Source organism: Equus caballus, chromosome 3 (genome assembly GCF_041296265.1).
Source record: "Equus caballus isolate H_3958 breed thoroughbred chromosome 3, TB-T2T, whole genome shotgun sequence".
NCBI lineage: Eukaryota > Metazoa > Chordata > Mammalia > Perissodactyla > Equidae > Equus > Equus caballus.
Window position 1 is genome coordinate 18,539,678 of NC_091686.1, and position 19,271 is coordinate 18,558,948.

General features: G+C 51.2%; 2 protein-coding genes across 11 annotated transcripts in view; both read left to right on the forward strand.

Moving 5' to 3' along the window:
- Positions 1 to 2: 2 nt before the first annotated feature.
- PLA2G15 (phospholipase A2 group XV) lies at positions 3 to 10,413 on the forward strand. Of its 2 annotated transcripts, none has more exons than XM_001498913.5 (6): positions 3 to 272; positions 3,439 to 3,595; positions 5,620 to 5,738; positions 5,986 to 6,084; positions 6,482 to 6,706; positions 8,491 to 10,413. In XM_001498913.5, exons 1-6 carry the CDS (start codon positions 158 to 160, stop codon positions 9,000 to 9,002), a joined length of 1,227 nt encoding a protein of 408 aa, XP_001498963.1. In that variant the 5' UTR covers positions 3 to 157; the 3' UTR covers positions 9,003 to 10,413. The 2 variants fall into 2 exon arrangements, with proteins under 2 accessions (XP_001498963.1, XP_070119159.1); XM_070263058.1 differs by having other exon boundaries at positions 138 to 272; positions 6,607 to 6,706.
- SLC7A6 (solute carrier family 7 member 6) overlaps positions 6,568 to 19,271 on the forward strand; it is a 43,728-nt gene continuing 31,024 nt past the window's right edge. For 2 of the 9 annotated variants that reach the window (XR_011437362.1, XM_023637180.2), the window contains exon 1: positions 12,396 to 13,137. Coding sequence is in view for 1 of the 9 variants with exons in the window: in XM_023637178.2 (XP_023492946.1) it covers positions 14,010 to 14,012 (3 nt within the window). In the remaining 8 variants the exon portion in view is untranslated. Of the gene's footprint in view, positions 6,707 to 12,395; positions 13,138 to 13,241; positions 14,013 to 14,939; positions 15,056 to 19,271 lie in introns of those variants that run through there. The other 7 variants (XM_023637181.2, XM_023637179.2, XM_023637183.2 and 4 more) reach the window with 7 other exon arrangements.

Genomic DNA, 19,271 nt, shown 5'->3' on the forward strand with positions numbered 1-19,271 from the left:
CTATTGGCAGGCCGTTTGTGGGAGACGGGCCCTGATTGGCCTGGCCGCTGTGGGAGGCTGCGGGCGGCGGTGTTAAGCGCGTCGCCGCCGCCCGGGCCTAGGCGCGAGCCCGGATCGCTGAATCCGCACCTCGGACCTGGAGACGCTGTTGCACGCCATGGGGCTCCGCCTCTGCCCCTACCGCGCGGCCCTGCTCCCAGGTGGCCTCCTGTTGCTCCTGCTGCTCGCGGATCCGGCGCTCCCGGGCGGACGTCCCCCGCCGGTGGTGCTGGGTGAGGCGGGCGTCCTGTCGTGGGTCGGTTCGCTCGTGCGTCGGGCAGGACCGGGTGCGGGCGGGGCTATCTTCCAGGTTTACATCTGCTGTAAGCACGGGGTGGGGAAGCGTATGACTGTCTTGTCATCTGGGTCGGTCCGGCCATCTCCCGCCATACTGGGCGCGGGTGTGGTCAACCTCTTGTCACCTTCTCATGTAGATTGTGGGGGCGAGTGGGAGGGTTACCGTGAGGTTGCCCATCGGTCCGCCCGTCCTCGTCAGTCCGAAGCCTTGCCTTGCCTTGCCTTATCCCCATATCTTAGCTGGAAAGACCGAGGCCCTTTGGCTCCACTCCTGAGGGCTGGTGGGGGGTAGGGTGGCCTCGGAGCTGGCTCCCGGCAGCTTCAGCTAGGGCTTGACTTGGACTTGGCTGGGAGGCTCTCTCTCTCAACCCTTCCAGCCCCACACGGTTCAGAGGGCATTACTGAAAGGAAGCTCTTTGAGGAAAGGATTGTTCTCCTAGCCTGCCACCAAGGCTGTCTCCACACTTACCATATGGGTGGCATTGGCCCTGAGGGAGGAGGCTCAAGGGAATCTGAGGATGGCTCAAGACAGAGGTAAGAATTGGAACAATGGCTATGAATAGATTATCAGGGAACATACCCCTGCCAGACCCACTTGGACTAGGCTGTGTTGGGACTAGGTGACCTCCCCTGCCTACCCTCTCCTTGGCCCTGGCTCCGGCAACTGTACAGGAGCCACAGTGTTTCTTTGTGGTGGTGGATAGGGATGAGACCTCTGTCTTGAGGGCCTTGGATGCCATTCAGGATGTCACTCCCACCCAGAGCTAATGTGTTGGTGGCCAGCCAGGACTCCTGAAGGCAGAGGCATGCTGAGGTATCTGTTACATACTCAGTCTGCTGCAGCATGACCCCCAAGGTCTTTTCTGCTGGGAGTATCTTAATGGGGATGATGCAGATCACGGAAGGGTAGGGTTGGCAGTCAGTGTGGTCCCAGGGGGTACCCCACCAAGAGTTCTGGGCCAGAAAATGCTCCAGGGGGATACTGGGCCCAGGTTCACCACGAGATTTGGGGAGACTTGGCCCTGCCTTCCCTAAGCTTGCAGGATGATCCTCAGAGATGAAGTCTGTGCTGGGCAAGCACAGAGAATCTACCGACCCAGTCAGGGAAGGTTTCCTGGAGTATGCAGCTCGAGCTGAGGCCAGGAGAGAGTTCCAGGCAGAGGGAACTACATATCAGAGGGAGGGAGGGAAGCAGTCCAGGCTGTCTGGAATGGAGTGTGGGGGGGGGGGAGTGGATTGTGCAGGGCTCGTGACTGGTTGGGTCATCTGAACTTCATCCTGGGAGCCCGCAGGACAGAGATGAGGTCTGTGCTGGGCACGCACAGAGAACCCACTGACCCAGTCAGAGAAGGCTTCCTGGAGTATGCAGCTCAAGCTGAGGCCAGGAGAAAGTTCTAGGCAGAGGGAACTACATATCAAAGGGAGGGAGGTAAGCAGTCCAGGCTGTCTGGAGTGGAGTTGGGGCTGGAGTAGATTGTGCAGGGCTTGTGACTGGTTGGGTCATCTGGACTTCATCCTGGGAGCCCGCAGGATATGGGTGGGCCTAAGGAGTTCTGAATATGAAGGGTGTGGCATTGGAAAGTTTGTGGTCTCTGGCCAGCATGCAGCCTTATTGCCTGGGTTGGTGCTAACTGCACTCATCAGTTCATTCAGTTCTTGGTTATCCTAGGTCACAGGAAAGGAGCCTCAGGCCCCACCCAGAGTCAGGGAATGACTGGAATCCTAACCTGCGCAGCTTTTCAGAGAGTGAGGCTGTTGGCATTAATCCTGGGAAACCCTATAGTGGACTGTTCCTGGGCACACAGCAGGGACCTGACCCTGACCATCAGAGGACCAGCATTCAAGGGTGACCAGCCTCTATGAGTGGGACCCTGATTAGTGGTAGGGGAAGCAAAGGCCAGAGAAGTGATACAGAAGACGACCCTGGGCAGGGGGAAGGGACTGTAGCAAGCTATTTCTACCTCTCCCAACCTCAGTCTCATCTGTAGAGGGGGTATAATAAGGATGTTCTCTCCAGTGTTATTTGAGACAAAAGGCGCATGGATGGCTCTTGTCCTAGTTCTAGGCACAAAGGGGCTCAGGAAGTGACCACTGCTATTTTAGAGGCCACACAGCCTGGCCTGGGCGAAGGGCATGCAGGCAAAGCAGATCTGGTGACTTCCTCTTTCAGCCATTTCCTCTTTGATAGAGACACTGACCAAGGTCTCTGCACTGCGCTGCCCAGTCCGCAAGCATGTCATCCAGAGGCTGTTCCTGTTGAGGACTCCCCACTTCTGCACCCACATCTTAAAGGGAGGTGAAGGCAGGTGCTGTACTTGCCTCCGGTGGCCACCCTGAGGACACTATGGGATGGTGCACAGGAAGGGCATGCCCTCTGAAGGACTGGGTTCACACTTGGAGCCCAGTGAATGCCCAGGAGAGCTAGGCACTGGTTGTTCACTCAGTGATCATGGATCCTAAATGGGGATGTGTTTGGAAGTTGTCGGGAGCATGGCATGTGGGAGCAGGTGAGGCTTGAAAGGTCACTTGGAGTAAATAGACTGTGAAGGGCCTTGAATGTTGGGTAGTGAAGCAATGGGGATGGGTTTGAGTGTCACAGGGCCCTAGGGCTCTGCGTATGCTGGATAGGCTGGCTCCAGTACAGAGAAGTTGTCCTGGGGGCCGGGTCACACCCACTCCCACTGGGCTGTGGCTGGAATGGTGTGTTGTTTCAGGGTAGCCATCTCTGACACAAGGTCCAGGTGCCAGGAGGCTAAGGCCCTCCAGATGACCTTTCTTCTGAAATTTTACTGGGCTCTGGCCTTTAGCAAGGCCTTGGGACATTGATAGGCCAGCAGGTGCCAGTATGAGCTTCTCTTAACTTTGTTTCTGTTCATGGCCCAATCCACAAACCTGTCCTGCAGTGCCTTCTCTGGATTCAATTTCGGCTGGTTAAGTGGCCCAATGCTCTATTATATTTCCCACTCCTTCCCTCAGAGTGAACAACCCCTGCCTATTCCATGTCCTGGGACAGCGATGGGTAGAAGGCCTTTAGGTTCAAGCCTCGAGGGTCTCCAGTCTGCCAGGCCCAGGACCTCACGTATGCTCTGTGTGCCCCTACAGTGCCTGGTGATTTGGGCAACCAGCTGGAGGCAAAGCTGGACAAGCCAACAGTTGTGCACTACCTCTGCTCCAAGAGGACGGACAAATACTTCACACTCTGGCTGAACCTCGAACTGCTGCTGCCTGTCATCATTGACTGCTGGATTGACAATATCAGGTGGGGGCTGGGGCACAGATGGGGTGCCGCTCGCCGACCTAGCCTAAAGAGGCCCCAGAGCCTATTTCCATCTCGTCCCCACCTCAGGAGACCCTGAGGTCACTGACCTCTCTCCCTTCCCTTTTCCTCAGTCTAGTTGGTGCCACTTTTGCACTCTCCCAGACAGAACTTTCTTCCCTTTCTTGCTGCTCTTGTCCCTGTTCTCTCTAATTCAGGCCTTGTGCCTCATGCCCTGCATGTGGTTTCTATGCTCCAGGCCCTATTCAAAGCCTCAGTATGGCCCCCACCCCTTCCCCTGCCTCTGATTTGGCCACACCTCCCCCTCCAGCTGCTTATTCTTCCTGGGATGTGCCCTGTCTCCATGCCTTTGCACCTGGTGTTCTTTCAGCCTGGAGTCTACCTCTACCCCCTTTGCCTGATGAATTCCCTCCCGTATACCCTTTAAAACCTGAGCCTAGTCCCTCTGTGAAGTCTCCTCTGCCACTCCCCAGAGCTGTTAACCTCTCCTTCCCCTAGGCCACATGCCTCTTTCCTCTAACTCTCATCATGTGCCAAACTTATTTCCAAGGATGTTTCCCTGATAATAATGTAATGAGAATTACTACTTACTGAGTATAGGCAGTATACAGTTTACATACTTTCTTTTATTTAGTCTTACAGCGACCCTATAAAACAGGTGCTATTTTCAAACCTGTTTTACAAAAGGAAATATGGAAGCTCAAAGAGGTTACAAACTTGCCTAGGGTCACTCAGCCAATAAGTGGCAAGATCAGGACTTGAACCCAGAATTGTATAGTGTGGCGCTGAGCTAAGGTTCCCTCCCAGACTGAGCTTCCTGAAGGCAAGGACTGTGTCTCTATTATTTTTAGAGCAGCAGAACCAGGAACACAACTGGTGCTCAATAAATGTTTGAGCTGAATGGAGTCTCACAAATTAATAAATTTTCTTGGAAACACACTAGCTGTCTCTCCAGGCACCCTGCCCTTCCCTGTTGTTTATGATGCCTGCTTTGTTGACTCTTTCCTCTTCTGTGTGTGATCAGGGTTATTTCTGGGCTGTTGATCTGCATGTCTATTTTTGTACCAGAGACGTGGTCTTAGGTACTGCCAATTGGAGGTGCGGGCTGATACTGAGAGGGGCTTGTCTACCTTCATTGGTCCTCTGACCCGTTTAGACTTTCATCCAGCACAGAGCTGTACTGACTTTCCAGAACAATTTTCTGCACTTTGCTGAGTGGTCACTGGGATAATCTACAGACTGCCCTGGAGAGGGTGGGCCCCCAGTGCCTATTATTTGGGCCAATGTTGGGAATTCTGTCTGCTTTCCGTGGCTGATCTTTAAAGGGGGATGGGACTCAGGATCACCAGGGACTGCAGGTCTAGCGTGGTCTAGCCTGTGTTTTCTCAAGCACATTTGTCTCCTTGGTATCAGGGGAGGCCAAAGCAGAGTTCCTGGCCTGGCATAAAGCTTTCTTCCTGTCTCCATCATTTCTCCAGTCCTTGCCTCTCCACCCACACAGCAGATACAGGGGCTTGGGCCCTGAGGTGGGAGTCTCTCTATCCAGTTCTGTTGTGTGCTGCACTCACCATCTCCTTTGCCCTGTGATGTGTTATGGCGGGTGGCAGGAGTTGGGTCTGTGCAGATGGGGCGATGGGAGCCTGTGAGGTTAGCCTGCCTGCTTTTTTGGGTCAAGTGCGATGTTCATGGCAGAGCCAGGCCTGGCGCTTCCCTCTCCCAACCAAATCTAAGACCTGTATTCTGGGGTGAGTGACATTAAGGAGAAGGGAATATTGTCTCAGGTCCTGGGGTTTGTCTTTGGAGTGAGGCTTGTTAGGGGTCCTCATTTGGATGTGGTTACTCTGATATGTGCTTTATAAACTTGCTTTGTTACTGTTTGGTCTCCGTATACATCTGACCAAACCTAAGGATGGGAAGGGAGTATGGCTCAGGACACAGGGCAGTATTAGGACACACCAAGTTCAGAGTCACCTCTGGATCACCAGCTCAGTATCCCCTCCTGACAGGCTGGTCTACAACAGAACATCCCGAGCCACCCAATTTCCCGATGGTGTGGATGTGCGTGTCCCTGGCTTTGGGAACACCTTCTCACTGGAGTTCCTGGACCCCAGCAAAAGCAGTGTGGGTATGTAGCCCTTCCTCATCCCTCCAGGGAATGGGGTTGGAGGTTCTGCTGGACTCCTAGAGTGGGAGGAACCCTGTCAGTTTGAAGGGGTAGCCTGTGAACTGTCTCTGATCAGTGTCGGCACAGAGCCCTGTAGCATTCCTTCAGGGGTTTCCCAGCAGTAGATGTCACAGTCTCCTTGGCAGGTTTGGTAAAGGTGGCTGGCACTGACTGTACCCTCTCTAATCCTATGCATTTCTGTCTACAGGTTCCTATTTCCACACCATGGTGGAGAGCCTGGTGAGCTGGGGCTACACACGGGATAAGGACATCCGGGGGGCCCCCTACGACTGGCGCCGAGCCCCAAGTAAGTGGTCACCCTCGTTTCCTCCCTAAAGTCTTGGGAGATAGGGACAAGGAGGTCACAGCCACCACTGCCCTGGGCTCTCCTCTATCCCTGGGCCTCTGGTGTCTAGCCCAGGGCTTATAGCTACCACCGTTGGTCAATGTGTCCTGTCTTTCCCCATGCCTCACCCCAGGATTTCTAGGGCCCTGAGCCCTGGGGAGAGATAACGAGGCTGAGGAGGGGAAAAAGAGCCCCTTTGTTTCCTACCTTCATGGAAACTGAGGGGAAACCAGACCACTCCCACTTGGGTTTTAGCACTCTCCCCACCCACCTAGTCTTGGATCTGGCCTGAGAAATGGTCAGCAGTTCAGGCCCCAGGACCCTTCCTCCCTGACCCTCACCTGGCTCTGATCTGCAGATGAAAATGGGCCCTACTTCCTGGCCCTCCGGAAGATGATCGAGAAGATGCACCAGCAGTATGGGGGCCCCGTGGTGCTGGTTGCCCACAGTATGGGCAACATGTACATGCTCTACTTTCTGCAGCGGCAGCCACAGGCCTGGAAGGACAAGTATATCCATGCCTTCGTGGCACTAGGTGCACCCTGGGGGGGCGTGGCCAAGACCCTGCGTGTCCTGGCCTCAGGTAAGACCCTGCCTGGTCCAGGATGGGGGGTTGGTATTGGGGATGGCACCCTGTCTTTCCCTGTACAATGTCTTTCATGTCTCTTCTCTTGGGTCTGAACCCTTATTTCTCCAGAGTGGTATTCTTTTCCAAAGATCTCTTTTTCCAAAAGAGAATCTAACACTACTCCTAATTTCATCTCTCTAGTGGATGACCCTTGTTGTCTGTGTACGTTACTTACAGCATGTCATGGAGTGGCATAACTGTTGGTCGTACAGGTACTTGCTTGTGCACACAGAAGCATGGTGCTCAGGCCTGGCTGGCCTAACTTGTTTGGCCCAAAGTTCTTTGGGGGAGCCTTCTCCCTCTCTCTTGCCCACATCCTTACTTCTTCATCCCCACCTTTGCCCCAGAAAAGGAAGGTGGGACTACAGTTTCCTGTTTATGAGTTACGCCTCCATCTGTGGCAGCGGGGAGCCTCTGTGTGCAACACAGGGAGGAAGCAGGTGCAGTTTGTCTGGGCCTGCTTGCTTAGAAGTTGGGAAAACCACCTCGTTCCCCATTCCTCCCTAATCCACCTCCCTTTTCACAACTGTCAGAACCTGCTAGCAGCAGCTGTAGGGCTTCCCTGCCTCTGCTAGGACTGAGTGTGAGCTCCATGGGCCCTCACTTTAGGAGCCATGAGCCAGGACTGTGCCAAGTATCTGATGAGTTTTCTTCCTCAAGTCACCAGCACTGCCTGACCTACTTGTTGGCTAACTGATCGTTGTGAACAGGTCAGGCCCAGTGCCTCTCCTAGTAGTGAACCTGGATTGGCTGGGCAGTGAGGGAGTGAGGACTTATCACAGCCACCTACTCTGTCCAGCCTGGACCTGAATGGACAGATGTGGGCACCACCTGAGTTTGAGTCAGGGAGCCATGGTGAAGTTCAGGTCCCAGCCCTTTGAGAGCTTCCCTGTGAGTTCCCTTAGAGCTTTGCCTCAGATGCTGGGAAAGTGTTCTGTCAGGCCTGGCAGTCCGGGATCAGGGATGGGGTAGGAGGGGTAGTCCATGGACCCCTAGCTAGTGGCTTCCCATTCATCATGGGTCCTAGAGCCAGGTCTCACCTGGCAGAGCTGTGGTCCTGTGGTCAGTTAGAGAGGTAGAGTGATGAGTGGCCATGGCTCCTGAACAGGTCAGAGGCCCCTGTTCCCAGGGGTCTCACTGGCTGGTGGGTATGTTTGTGTTGTTGGCATTCCGGTGCGAGAAGGACTGCCATTCTGTCTGTAGCCTTCCCTCCTTCCCTGTCTCCTGCAGGCCTGGCTGCCCAGGTCAGTGACAGGCAGGTGGGTGGGATGATACCAGGGCTGGCTGGCTGCAGGTCTGAGCCTAGGAAAAGAAAAATGTTTACATAGCTCAATGTAATAAAAGAGAAAGAAGAATATGTCTCTGGGCTGCCAACCTGCTGATTCACCTTCAACAAGATCAGTGCCTACAGACCCAGTGATAAGAGCTCCCTCCAAGGAGGGTACTGTTTACACAATAAATCACCCTGTGGGTGTGTGCTGCCTAAATCCTTGGGGACGAAATGCAAAAGGAAAGAAAGAAATCTTGGTTGAGTGCTTCCCAGATATAACAAAACTAAAGGGAAACAATAAAAGCCAATGAAGGCATGGGAGTTCTAATGATGATAACAGTGTAGAGATGCTGGAGTGCTGACTGAGCCACTGGTTGGGGTCCAGCAGGGGGCCTAGTGGTGAACTTGATGCCCAGCCAGCTTGCATTCCTGAGCACAGACTGACCTGGCCGGAGCCCTCTCCCTGCAGGAGACAACAACCGGATCCCGGTCATTGGTACCCTGAAGATCCGGGAGCAACAGCGGTCTGCTGTCTCTACCAGCTGGCTCCTGCCCTACAACTATACCTGGTCATCTGAGAAGGTCTTTGTGCGCACACCCACCACCAACTACACGTTGCGGGACTATCACCGGTTCTTCCAGGACATTGGCTTTGAAGACGGCTGGCTCATGCGGCAGGATACAGAGGGGCTGGTTGAAGCCACACTGCCGCCTGGTGTGCAGCTGCACTGCCTCTATGGTACTGGTGTCCCCACACCAGACTCCTTCTCCTACGAGAACTTTCCAGACCACGACCCTAAAATCTTCTTTGGCGATGGTGATGGCACTGTGAACTTGCAGAGTGCCCTGCAATGCCGGACCTGGCGCAGCCACCAGGAGCACCAAGTGTCATTGCAGGAGCTTCCGGGCAGTGAGCACATTGAGATGCTGGCCAATGCCACTACTCTGGCCTACCTGAAACGTGTGCTCCTTGGGCCCTGATTCCTGTGCCAGGCAGGACTGTGGGATGGCTCAGCCACAGTTGCTTCTCTTGGCCTCTGGGACTGCCATGGCCCATGTGTTTAGCAGTTTGTGACTGACCATCCAAGGCCCTGGGTCTTGGGTTGTGAAATGTCTGCCATGGGAAGTGTTGTTTCTTCTCCTTCCTCTGAGGGAATAAGGAAGGAAGAAATAGTCTGGACTCACTTGAGGAACTCTTGATGGAAAGAATGCTGCTGATGGTGGAATTGTTGTGACCTCAGGACTGGCTTCATGGGTGGTTGTCTGGCACCTGGCCCCAATCCCCAACTCTGGGGCCATGTGTTCCTCCTACCCCTGTGGCCTTTTCACACTCGCCCACCAGGCCCTGTCCCCTCAGCCTTCCTGCGAGGGATATTACTGAGCTGTAACCCTACCCACAAAGGTCCTAGGGATGGGCTCCTGGACCCTGGGGTGACTCTTCCCACACACTGACCACAGGTGGACCTGCTACTGGCCAGGGTGGTTGGAGCTGCTGGCTTCCCTGTGGCCTAGCTGCTCAACAGCCTGACTGTGGCTTCCTGGGGGCAGCCTGGTTCCCCCTGCAGGCAGGGGTGGGTTGTTCTCCATGGTTCCCAGGCCCTAGAGCATTCACTCCTACCTCCCTCACCTCTAAGAGCAGCCTAGCTCAGGATTGGGCATCAGATAGCCCCCCAGTTCTGGGGGCTGTGTCCCAGGAGCCCTGTCCACCTTGGTTGGGCTGTTGGCTACAGTATTGATGGTGGCTCCCTTTGCCCTGGGACTGTGGCTCAAGGATGAGAGCAGGGCCCAGTGCCATGGCCTTTTAGGTACTCATGAAGGAAAAGAACACAAGGAAGCAGCCAAGGCCACTCAGAGCTGCCCTGAGCTGCCCTCTTGCTAACCCCACCATCACATTGTGACCCTGCCCTAGGGTCCCTCTAGCACCCAAATGGGGTACAGGGCTGAGAGGATGTAGGGCTCCTGCCCACCCTCTCCAGCACCTACCCCCACCAGGCAGCTCAGTGGTGTTTATTCTGCAGGGACTATCCCAGAAACTTGAGTGGACCCCTGAGAGCCAGGTGCCTTGGGGCCCCTTGAGGGTTTTCTGTCTGCCCCAGAGGTGCTGCATGGATAACAAGCTTAGGGAATCTCGATCTGCCTTGGTAGCAGTGGTCTCCAAGTAGGCAATAGCTATAGGCCATGACTTGGGTGTGGCCTCTAGGGTGGGGTTCCAAAGCCAGAGTCAGGCTAACTGTGCTGCTCTCCCACAAGGTTTCTGTGGAGCTGAAGTTTCTCTGTTGCGTACATACCCAGCATCTATGTCTTCCTTTGTTGTTGAGTAGTGAGCCCCACATGGGGCTCTGAGCAGGCTGTACCTCGATTCTGGCAATAAAAGTATTCTGGATGCTATAAAGTGCCCTGGTCTAGGCTCTCTGCTCTGAGCATGAGAGGAGGAAGGTAGTGGAGGGGTGAGGGGGCTAGAGAGGCAAGTAATCAGGGGCTAGACCTTTCCTGAAGGCTTGATGGGTTCTCTCAGCACCAAAGCTTTGCCCCTGTGCACCTCTTTGGGCTTCATCCTCCTGACCCCTCTCCTGGAATCTAGTTCCCCTCCTGGGACTAAGAATCATGACCTGAAACATTCCCATTGGAATGCGGCTCCCCCTGTTCCTGCCTGGTCAGCAGGCCCCACGTGCCACCCCAGAGCTAGGGGCCAAAGACAATCCTGCAGGTCACCCTGGCTGGACTCCCTTTCCCAGCCTTCTGTCCTTTCTCAACTTGCAGGTCTCAGAATCCTTTGAACCTAGAGTTCTTTTTTAGGACGCCACCCTTCTACTTTGTTCTTCAGCTCATCTGCTCACCATCTGTGCCTCTTTAGGGACAGAGTGAGACTGAGGGAGGAAGAGAGACTAGGCTGAGACTGATATGGACAGAGACCAAAATGGGCAGAGGCAGGGGCCGAGAGACTGAGGACCAAATGGAGATGGATAAATCCAGAGAAACAGAAAGAGTCCAAGACAGGGACACATGCATAGGGATGGGGTCCAGGCCTGAGTTCTGTGGTGCAGAGCCCAGAGCCAGGGGCCGGTATAGGTGATAGGAGCCCCGTTCCTACCTCCTCCACAGAGCTGGGCCAGCCTGGGCTTCAGGCTTCCATACACCTTGGGCCACTAGAGGGCACTCTGAACCCTCTCACCTCACCAGTTAACTGGCCAAACCTGGAAGAAGGGATGGCCCAGAGAGGGTCGCAGAGAGAGGATGCCTAGGGATACACAGGTCCAGCTGTATCACTGGCCTTGGTAAAAGGGTGATAACATGAGAGGGAGCAAACCCTCACCCCTAGGCCCTGCCCAGTCTGACTCCCAGCTCTGTCCTAACACTCACACACCCATGCCACCCCTTGTGGTAACCTTGCAACCACCCACTGACCTCTGATCCATTTCAGCCCCACCACTGCCACCCTCAGTTTCACAACTGCAGGGAGAGGTCATGGAGTCAGAGCAGGCTTCAGGACGAGCAGACGGGCTCAAATCTGAATTCTACCAGCTCCAGTCATGTAGCCTGGGGAGTCTCCAGACCTCCCTGAGCCTCATGTGAAGAAGGGGGACAAATAAATGTACCATGCAGAGTGGTTCTGAGGAACATTAATGGTGCTGGAGAACATCCCATTCACTGCTTGGTACATAGTGGGCTTTCAGCTGGTGGGCTGCTATAACTGGGTGTGAGACAGCAAAGCCAGAGGTCTGCGAGCTGGCAGGTTGGATATGCAGCTGTCGTAAGGACAGGTGGTCTAGCTGCCATTGGGTGACACAAGTGTCCAGAGCCCTTCCTCTGGCTGACCAGGGAGGCCTGAGGAACTGATCCAGGGGCCAAAGAGTCAGATTCTAATGACTCCAAATAACATACTCTCATTTACACTTAGGGAAAGTATTCCAAGTCTGAGCACAGGAGGGCAGCACCAGTGAGGGCTCTTCAAGGCTCATCATCTCAGGTCTATAGAGAGGAGGATTGGAAGAGTATTTAGGCACAGGAGAGACGAAATCATTTCAATTTGTATTTTAGGAGCACCCCCCAGCTTGTGGGGGTGGGTTAGAGGGAGCAGGATAGGGATTGGGAAGCTGTTATGGCTGAGGAGAAGAAAACCATGAGATGTAGGGCCTGGTGGGCGAGAGGAAGAAAGGTCTAGGGTGCTGCCCCTCTCTGGCTGGGTCAGTAGTGAGGCAAGGAGCAGGGGTTTGGATGTGATCAGTATGGAACCAGAAGAGGTGCAGTTGTGAACATGTGTCTGGGGGAAATGACTCCATGGTCCAGGGGAGAGGCTTGGCTTGAGGTGTGGACAGGAAGCTAAGGGGAAGGGCTCAGTTACCCATGAGGTCAGGAGGCCCTAGACAGAGCCCCAGAGGTACCAGAGGAAAAGGAGCCCTAGAAGGAGATGGAGGAGGAGCAACCAGAGGGAGAGGAAGGGGACAGGAGGATGCAGCTCTCCCAAGAGGGGTGTTAACGGGGTCAGGCAGGAGGAAGATGGAAAAATGTCCTCAAGCCTGTGGCTCAGGGAGGCCTGGCGTTGGCTATGGAAGCCTGACAGTGTCCATGTGTCTCTGGGGATGGATGTTTGATAGTCTGAGCTGTGGGAGCACAAGTCTTGAGTCTTTCTAGCGTCCTTAGGCAGAGGGTTGGCTGTGAACGGGGTATGGAGTCTATTTAGGGCTCCTTGTGTGAGCTGTATGGGGTCCCCCTGGGTGCGGGGCCTAGGCCAAGGGCCATATAGGAACGGGGGGTGGGGGCCGTTCCGCGGGAGCGTCCCCATATTGTGTCCCTCGGAGGCCCGGAGTGCCTCTGTGCAGGGTGAGGAGCAGCCATCCAGTCAGCGGGGGTAGCTGGGCCCCGGCGTGGCCCACAGACGCTGGGACCGCATCTCCGGCGCCGGAGCGCAGCCCGCCGGATCCCTGAGGCCGCGGCGGCCCCTGGGGCCCGGAAGCGCCGCCGCCCGTCGGCCCCGCGCGGAGCCGGGCGCCCTGTCCCGACGCGGCGCGCTGTCGCGATCCGGCGGCGGGTGACGTGGCGGGGGCGGGGCTTGAGCAGCCGCGAGGCCGGGGCGGCAGTGCGACAGAGCATCCTGGCGGCGACTGGCCACCGTGAGGTAACGGGCCGCTGGCGGGCGCGCCGGGGTAGCCGGGCCGGGGCCAGCCGGGCCCGCACCCTGTGGGGCCGGCCTCTCGGCGCCGCCGCCGCCGCGTGCGGGATGCGGGACCGGAAACGCGGAGCAGGGTGGGCGGGGGCACGTGAGAGCCGCTGCGAGTGAGAGCGTGCCGGAGGGTGACGCTGGCGTGTAGAGGGACCTTGAGCGTGAGGGTGACTCCAGGAGTGTGGGAGACCTTGAGTGTAAGACTGAGCGTGGGAGAAAGACTCCGTGTGTGAGAGAGAGACTCCGAGTCTGAGGGCGACTGTGAGTGTGCAAGACCGGGTGTGAGATGACGCTGAGAGTATGGGAGAAACCTTGTAAGGGAGACTCTGTTTGAGTATGTGTGTGTGAGAGAGAGAGGGACAGAGAAACAGACATCCTGGACTAGAAGGAGGCTGCATGTGGGTGAAACCCTGATTCTGAGGGTGAGTCTGTGAGTGTGTAAGACCCTGAGTGTGAAGGTGGTGCTGTTAGTGTGAGGGAGACTCTGTGTGTATGTGAGAGACCTCGGGTGTGAGGGTGAGTCCATGTGTGAGAGAGACTGAGAGTGTGAGAAAGACTGAGAGGGAGATTGTGAGTGTGAGGGAGACTGTGTGTGAGAGTGGCCCTAAGTGTGACACTGAATGTGTGAGAGGGACTGTTTGAGATATGCAAGTGTGAGTCTCTGAAGGTAAGAACGAGAAGCTGTGCTGTGTGTAAGAGACTCTGAAAGTGAGGAAGGGCTGAGGGGGCGAGACTTGGAGGACGTGAACGCAAGAACAGAGCTTCTTGGGGATGCTGATAATGGGCTCGTGTTGGGGCTTGGGAGTGCTGGCCTTTGGAGCTAGAGAATGGTGCGCTCCTCTTTTTATGGCTCTTTTTGGTGTCTCCACATCCTGTCATCTTGTTTGATCATCTCATGTCGTACATGGAAGGCGATATTTGTGAAACATTCTGAGAATTCTTCACTAAGCTCTAAGCAAACAGTCTAGGCACCAGGTTGTGTAATGGTCAGTACAAATAGGAATCAATATTTAATTTAACAGATGTTTTTGAGTACCTCTTGTGTGCAGTGGGTTATGTGCTTGGTGACACAGTTAAAAAGAATTTGGTCTCTGCCCTTGATGGGGGGGAAAAAAGCACTGCCAGCAAATCTAGCACCGTGGTAGCAGAATGCTCAGTTCTCCGATGCTAATCTCTGAGAGCTGCTCCCTGGTTTGAAGATCTGGGAGGAGCAGACTTTTGAAAGCCTGTGAGTGCTTTCTGAAATCATTTTCAGCTTTCTTTGCTTGCTGTGAGGCTGTATAGGAAACAGTCCAGGCTCCCTACATTGCTGAGGTCCCATTGTGTACTAGTGGCTTTTGCTTTCTGACTTTGGTCTCAGACTGTTCAAGTTCTTATATTTGATTTTCCTTTCCTGATAAATATGTAGAAAACCACAAGCCTGATTTTTCTCCTATCTTCCTCCTTCCCTGTCTGGCTGTGGACGTTATTTTTATTGCAGATCAAGAGTAAATACGAGTTATATGGCTGATCTCCCTGGCAGTTCTTGGTACAGGAAATTTCCTGACCTCTGTGCTGTCTGCTGTAGTCTCCAGGTTGTGGATATATTTCTACAAAAGTGACGCAAACGGTGCTCATGGGACCTGAGATTCAGGGAAGGGCAGCTGTCTACACATGCATGATTTGAGATGACTGAGCTGGTTCTCTGACACATTTGCTTCAGTTACATTCCGCTGTGAGTGAGAGGGAACTTATCAGTAATTGAGTGCTGCTCCTGCTGGGCATGTAAAGCTTAGATTTTTACAAAGGGAAATATCGCCCTACTGCTTCTTAGGTTCCTTTTTTGATAAGTTGTGTCTTACTCTTTATTGCAGAGATTAAATGGTCAAGACAGGTAAGTGGAATTAGGCCTTGCTGTGGAGAGTTCATTTTCTTCTCAGTACCTGACCATTTATGATGAGGTGGCTTAAGAAAATGTGATGTTTGTTTATTTCCTTACAAGTGAATATTATTGCTCTGTTCTCTATTAGCTTTCTTGGATCTTTGTGATTTGTAAAGAGTTTTAGTTATTTGTATATGATATGAACATGATACTGGTAAAGAGAATGGCTCACACATAATTAACAATTATTTAGCACTGTAATTTATTATATAAATAAATTATATACTTATTACATTGTATCTCTTTCTAAAGAGTAATTGTGGTGGTTTGTAATTAAAGATACTTGCAATGAGATTGTTAAAAAGAAATAGGAAACGAAAGCCATGGAAAAGACTAGATATCAAATACTGTTGAGAAGTGAGTGTATCTAGTCACTTTGATTGGGAGATGAATTTGATCTTGAGCTTCCTGGTAAAAAAGACAAACATAAAGAGTCACGTAATTTTTGTTATTTGATAGAAGTACAATAAATATATATATTTTTAAGTTTAAGCATTAAAAGATTAATGCATACTCATTGTGGAAAATTTATAAAACTCAGAGAAGTATAAAAAGTCCTGTGTCTTTTCACTGCAGTTAAGATTTTGGTGTGTTTCTCGACAGCATTTTTTTCCCCATAGTCATCAATTATAAAAGAATTTTTAAATCCAGCTTGTAAAATATTCTTTGTAATTAAACTTTGAAAGAGCCTTTTTTTTTTTTCTGAAAAATGCATGTAATAGTTTCATGGTTAAATTTTCATGAGGAAATTTTAGTGGCCTGGTGGATTTCTTTATCTTCTGCTCAGGAGCTTCGAAATAGGATGAAAACCTGTTAGAAAGCTGCACTGTGTCCTTACAAGCAGGACTTTATGCTGGCTTTTCAAGACAGGAACTTATAAGGTGCATTGAATGATTTAATGGCAATTGTCTTCAATAGTGATTTTAGAGAGATTGTGCGTGTTAGAGAAAGAGAGACCGAGAGACTGTACTGTGTGTGATCTTCACATACCCATTTCTCTTATCAGTTGGATAAAAATTGAAGGCAAAAGGATAGTCAATTCAGAGAGAGTGATCTGGTAGAATTTTGTTCCACCCCCAAATATCAGGCTGTCTAGCTAGAGATAGTGGCTTAATCATGAACTCCTTGAATCAGTGATTTTTATCCCATTGTTGCAGAAGGTCTGCAAATCTACTCTGTGGGGACAAGATAAACAATATATTTCACACAGTTATGGGCTGCTTTTTTGAGAATGTATGTAGATACTGTTGTGACTAATTAAATGCAAATCAATTAAAAACCATTGTTGTAGTCATAGCAGCTTTTTGTAATTTTTTTTTCCTTTCTCTCCTGTTAACCTGAAGAACAAGTACTGTGATAGAAAATGATGGGAACCACTGTCTCAGACTGGCTTCTCTGACTGAACACTTCCCTTTAGTTAAGGTTTTGTTGTTGTGTTCTGGGGAGCAAGTGGCTCAAGGTGTTAGACTTTCAGTAGGGTTTGTTGTGTGTTTTCTGTCCTTTATATATTTTTATTCAATGATCAGGGACTGAGTACCGATCCTGTGCTAGGCTTTGTACTTGGTGCTGCTGAAACAGACAAGGAGCTCACAGACTAGTTGAGAGAGACTGAAGGTAAGTAAATGCAACAGAGTGAGGCAGAAGTTTGTACTAGAAGCGTTAGGGGCACAAGGAGATATGTGGAGCAAGATGGTAGCGAGGATGTTGAGGAAAAGGTGGGAGAAGGGTGTTGGAGGCAGAGGGCTCAGCCTGAGCAAAGGTGTATTTGTCTGATGGGCTCTGGAAACCCTGGACTCCTCCAGGTTCTGGAAACTTCAGGTAATTCAGTGTGACAGGACCATGAGTGGGACTGTATGCAGCACGGGGTCTAGTGACAAGGCCCTGCTGAGAAGGTTGGAGCTGGTCCTAAAGCCCTCAGGCAGCACCTGAGGGATTGTTCCTAACTGTGCTCTGATAGCAGTTGAGTAGATCGGAAGGTTGGTATTCTGTTGTGAAACTTGAGGAGCCAGCCAAAGCAGTGTTTCTCCCTGTGGGGAGGCTCTCTCCCACCCCTGACCTGCTTCCATCTCCTGCGTGGAGGTAAGCCCTATTGCAGGTGCCAATTTTTTTTCTCAGAATTCCCATAATTCCTTAGACAAGAACTATGTTGGGACAGTCCTTTTTCAGGTCTTCTAGATCCCTGCTGATTTTATGTCTACTTGTTCTGTTGATGACTGAGAGAGGTGTGTTGAAGCCCCCAACTATAATCATGGTTTTATCGGTTTCTTTCAGATCTCTCAGTTTTTGCATGTATTTTGAAGCTATGTTGTTGGAGGAAATAGACATTTAGAATTGTCTTCTTGGTAAATTGACCTCTTTATCATTCTGTAATGTCCTATTTATCCCTAGCAGTATTTCTTATTCTGAAGTCTGTTTTGTCTGATGTTGATACAGCTACTCCACCTTTCTTTTAATTTAGTGTTTGTATGATTTTTTCCATCCTTTTGCCTGCAACTAATTTATGTCTTTATATTTAAAGTGGGTTTCCTGTAGACTGCATATTGGGTTTTGCGTTTTTCTCTAATCTGACAATGTGTTTCAATTAGTGTGTTTAGATCATTTACATTTCATGTTGTTGATATGGTTGGATTAAAATCTGCCATCTTGGGGCCGGCCCGGTGGCGCAGCAGTTAAGTGTGCATGTTCTGCTTTGGCCGCCTGGGGTTCACCAGTTCAGATCCTTGGTGCGGACATGGCACCACTTGTCAAGCCATGCTGTGGTAGGCGTCCCACATATAAAGTAGAGGAAGATGGGCACGGATGTTAGCTCAGGGCCAGTCTTCCTCAGCAAAAGGAAGAGGGTTGGCAGGAGATGTTAGCTCAGGGCTAATCTTCCAAAAAAAAAAAAAAAAATCTGCCATCTTGCTAATTGTTTTCTATTTGTTTCATATATTCTTTGCTTCTTTTTCTGCCTGCTTTTGGATTAAGTATTTTTTATGATCTGTTTTATCTCCAGTGTTGGCTTATTATTTATACATTTTTTTTTTAAGTTTTTTTAATTTTTCCTTTTTCTCCCCAAAGCCCCCCGGTACATAGCTGTATACCTTCAGTTGTGGGTCCTTCCAGCTGTAGCACATGGGACGCCACCTCAGCGTGGTCGGACGAGCGGTGCCATGTCTGCGCCCAGGATTCGAACCGGTGAAACCCTTGGCCGCTGAAACAGAGCGTGCGAACTCAACCACTTGGCCAAAGGGCCGGCCCCATATACAACTTCTTTTAATTTTTTAGTGGTTGCCCTAGTTTTACAATATACATTTTTAATTAATCACAGTCTACTTTTAAATAATATTACATTATTTCACACATAATATAAGAAGCTTACAATAGTATAACTCCCAATTCTTCTTTCCTATGTTTGTGCTATTGTTGTCATATATTTTACTTTTTTTTTTTTTTTGAGGAAGATTAGCCCTGAGCTAACAACTGCCAATCCTCCTCTTTTTACTGAGGAAGACTGGCCCTGAGCTCACATCTATGCCCATGTTCCTCCACTCTATATGTGGGACGCCTACCACAGCATGGCTTGCCAAGCAGTGCCATGTCCGCACCCAGGATCTGAACTGGTGAACCCCGGGCTGCGAAAGCCGAATGTGTACACTTAACCGCTGCACCACCAGGCCAGGCCCTATTTTACTTTTATATATGGTATAAATCCACAGTGTGTTGCTACTATTTTTTATTTAGGCAGTCAGTTCTTTTTTTTTTTTCTTTGTTGGGGAAGATTTGCCCTGAGCTTACGTATGTTAGCTTCCTCTATTTACAAAATAGTCTTCCTCTATTTTGTATGTGGGCCACCACCACAGCATGGCTGGTGAGTGGTGTAGGTCCATACCTGGGATCCGATTCTGTGAACCTGGGCCACCGAAGCAGAATGCATGGAACTTCAACCACTCAGCCACAGGGCTGGGCCCTAGGCAGTCAATTCTTAAGTAATTAAAAATAAGCAAAAAAAAGTATTTTTTATATTTACCTCAAACCATTTGATATCATCCTATAACTCTTGGCTGCTCTGTTCTATTTTTTTCATATTTTGACTCTTATGGTTTTCATCTCTCTGCTGAAATTCCACATCTGTTTCTGCATGCTTTCCAACTTTGCCATTAGATTCTTTAATGTATTAATCATAGTT

What these genes read in the sequence shown, in the direction of transcription:
- PLA2G15 (XM_001498913.5), top strand. Translation starts at nt 158, where the DNA reads ATGGGGCTCCGCCTCTGCCCCTACCGCGCGGCCCTGCTCCCAGGTGGC. An exon ending in TGCTGGATTGACAATATCAG is followed by an intron (nt 3,596 to 5,619) that starts GTGGGGGCTGGG and finishes CCCTCCTGACAG; the next exon opens with GCTGGTCTACAACAGAACAT. An exon ending in CGACTGGCGCCGAGCCCCAA is followed by an intron (nt 6,085 to 6,481) that starts GTAAGTGGTCAC and finishes TCTGATCTGCAG; the next exon opens with ATGAAAATGGGCCCTACTTC.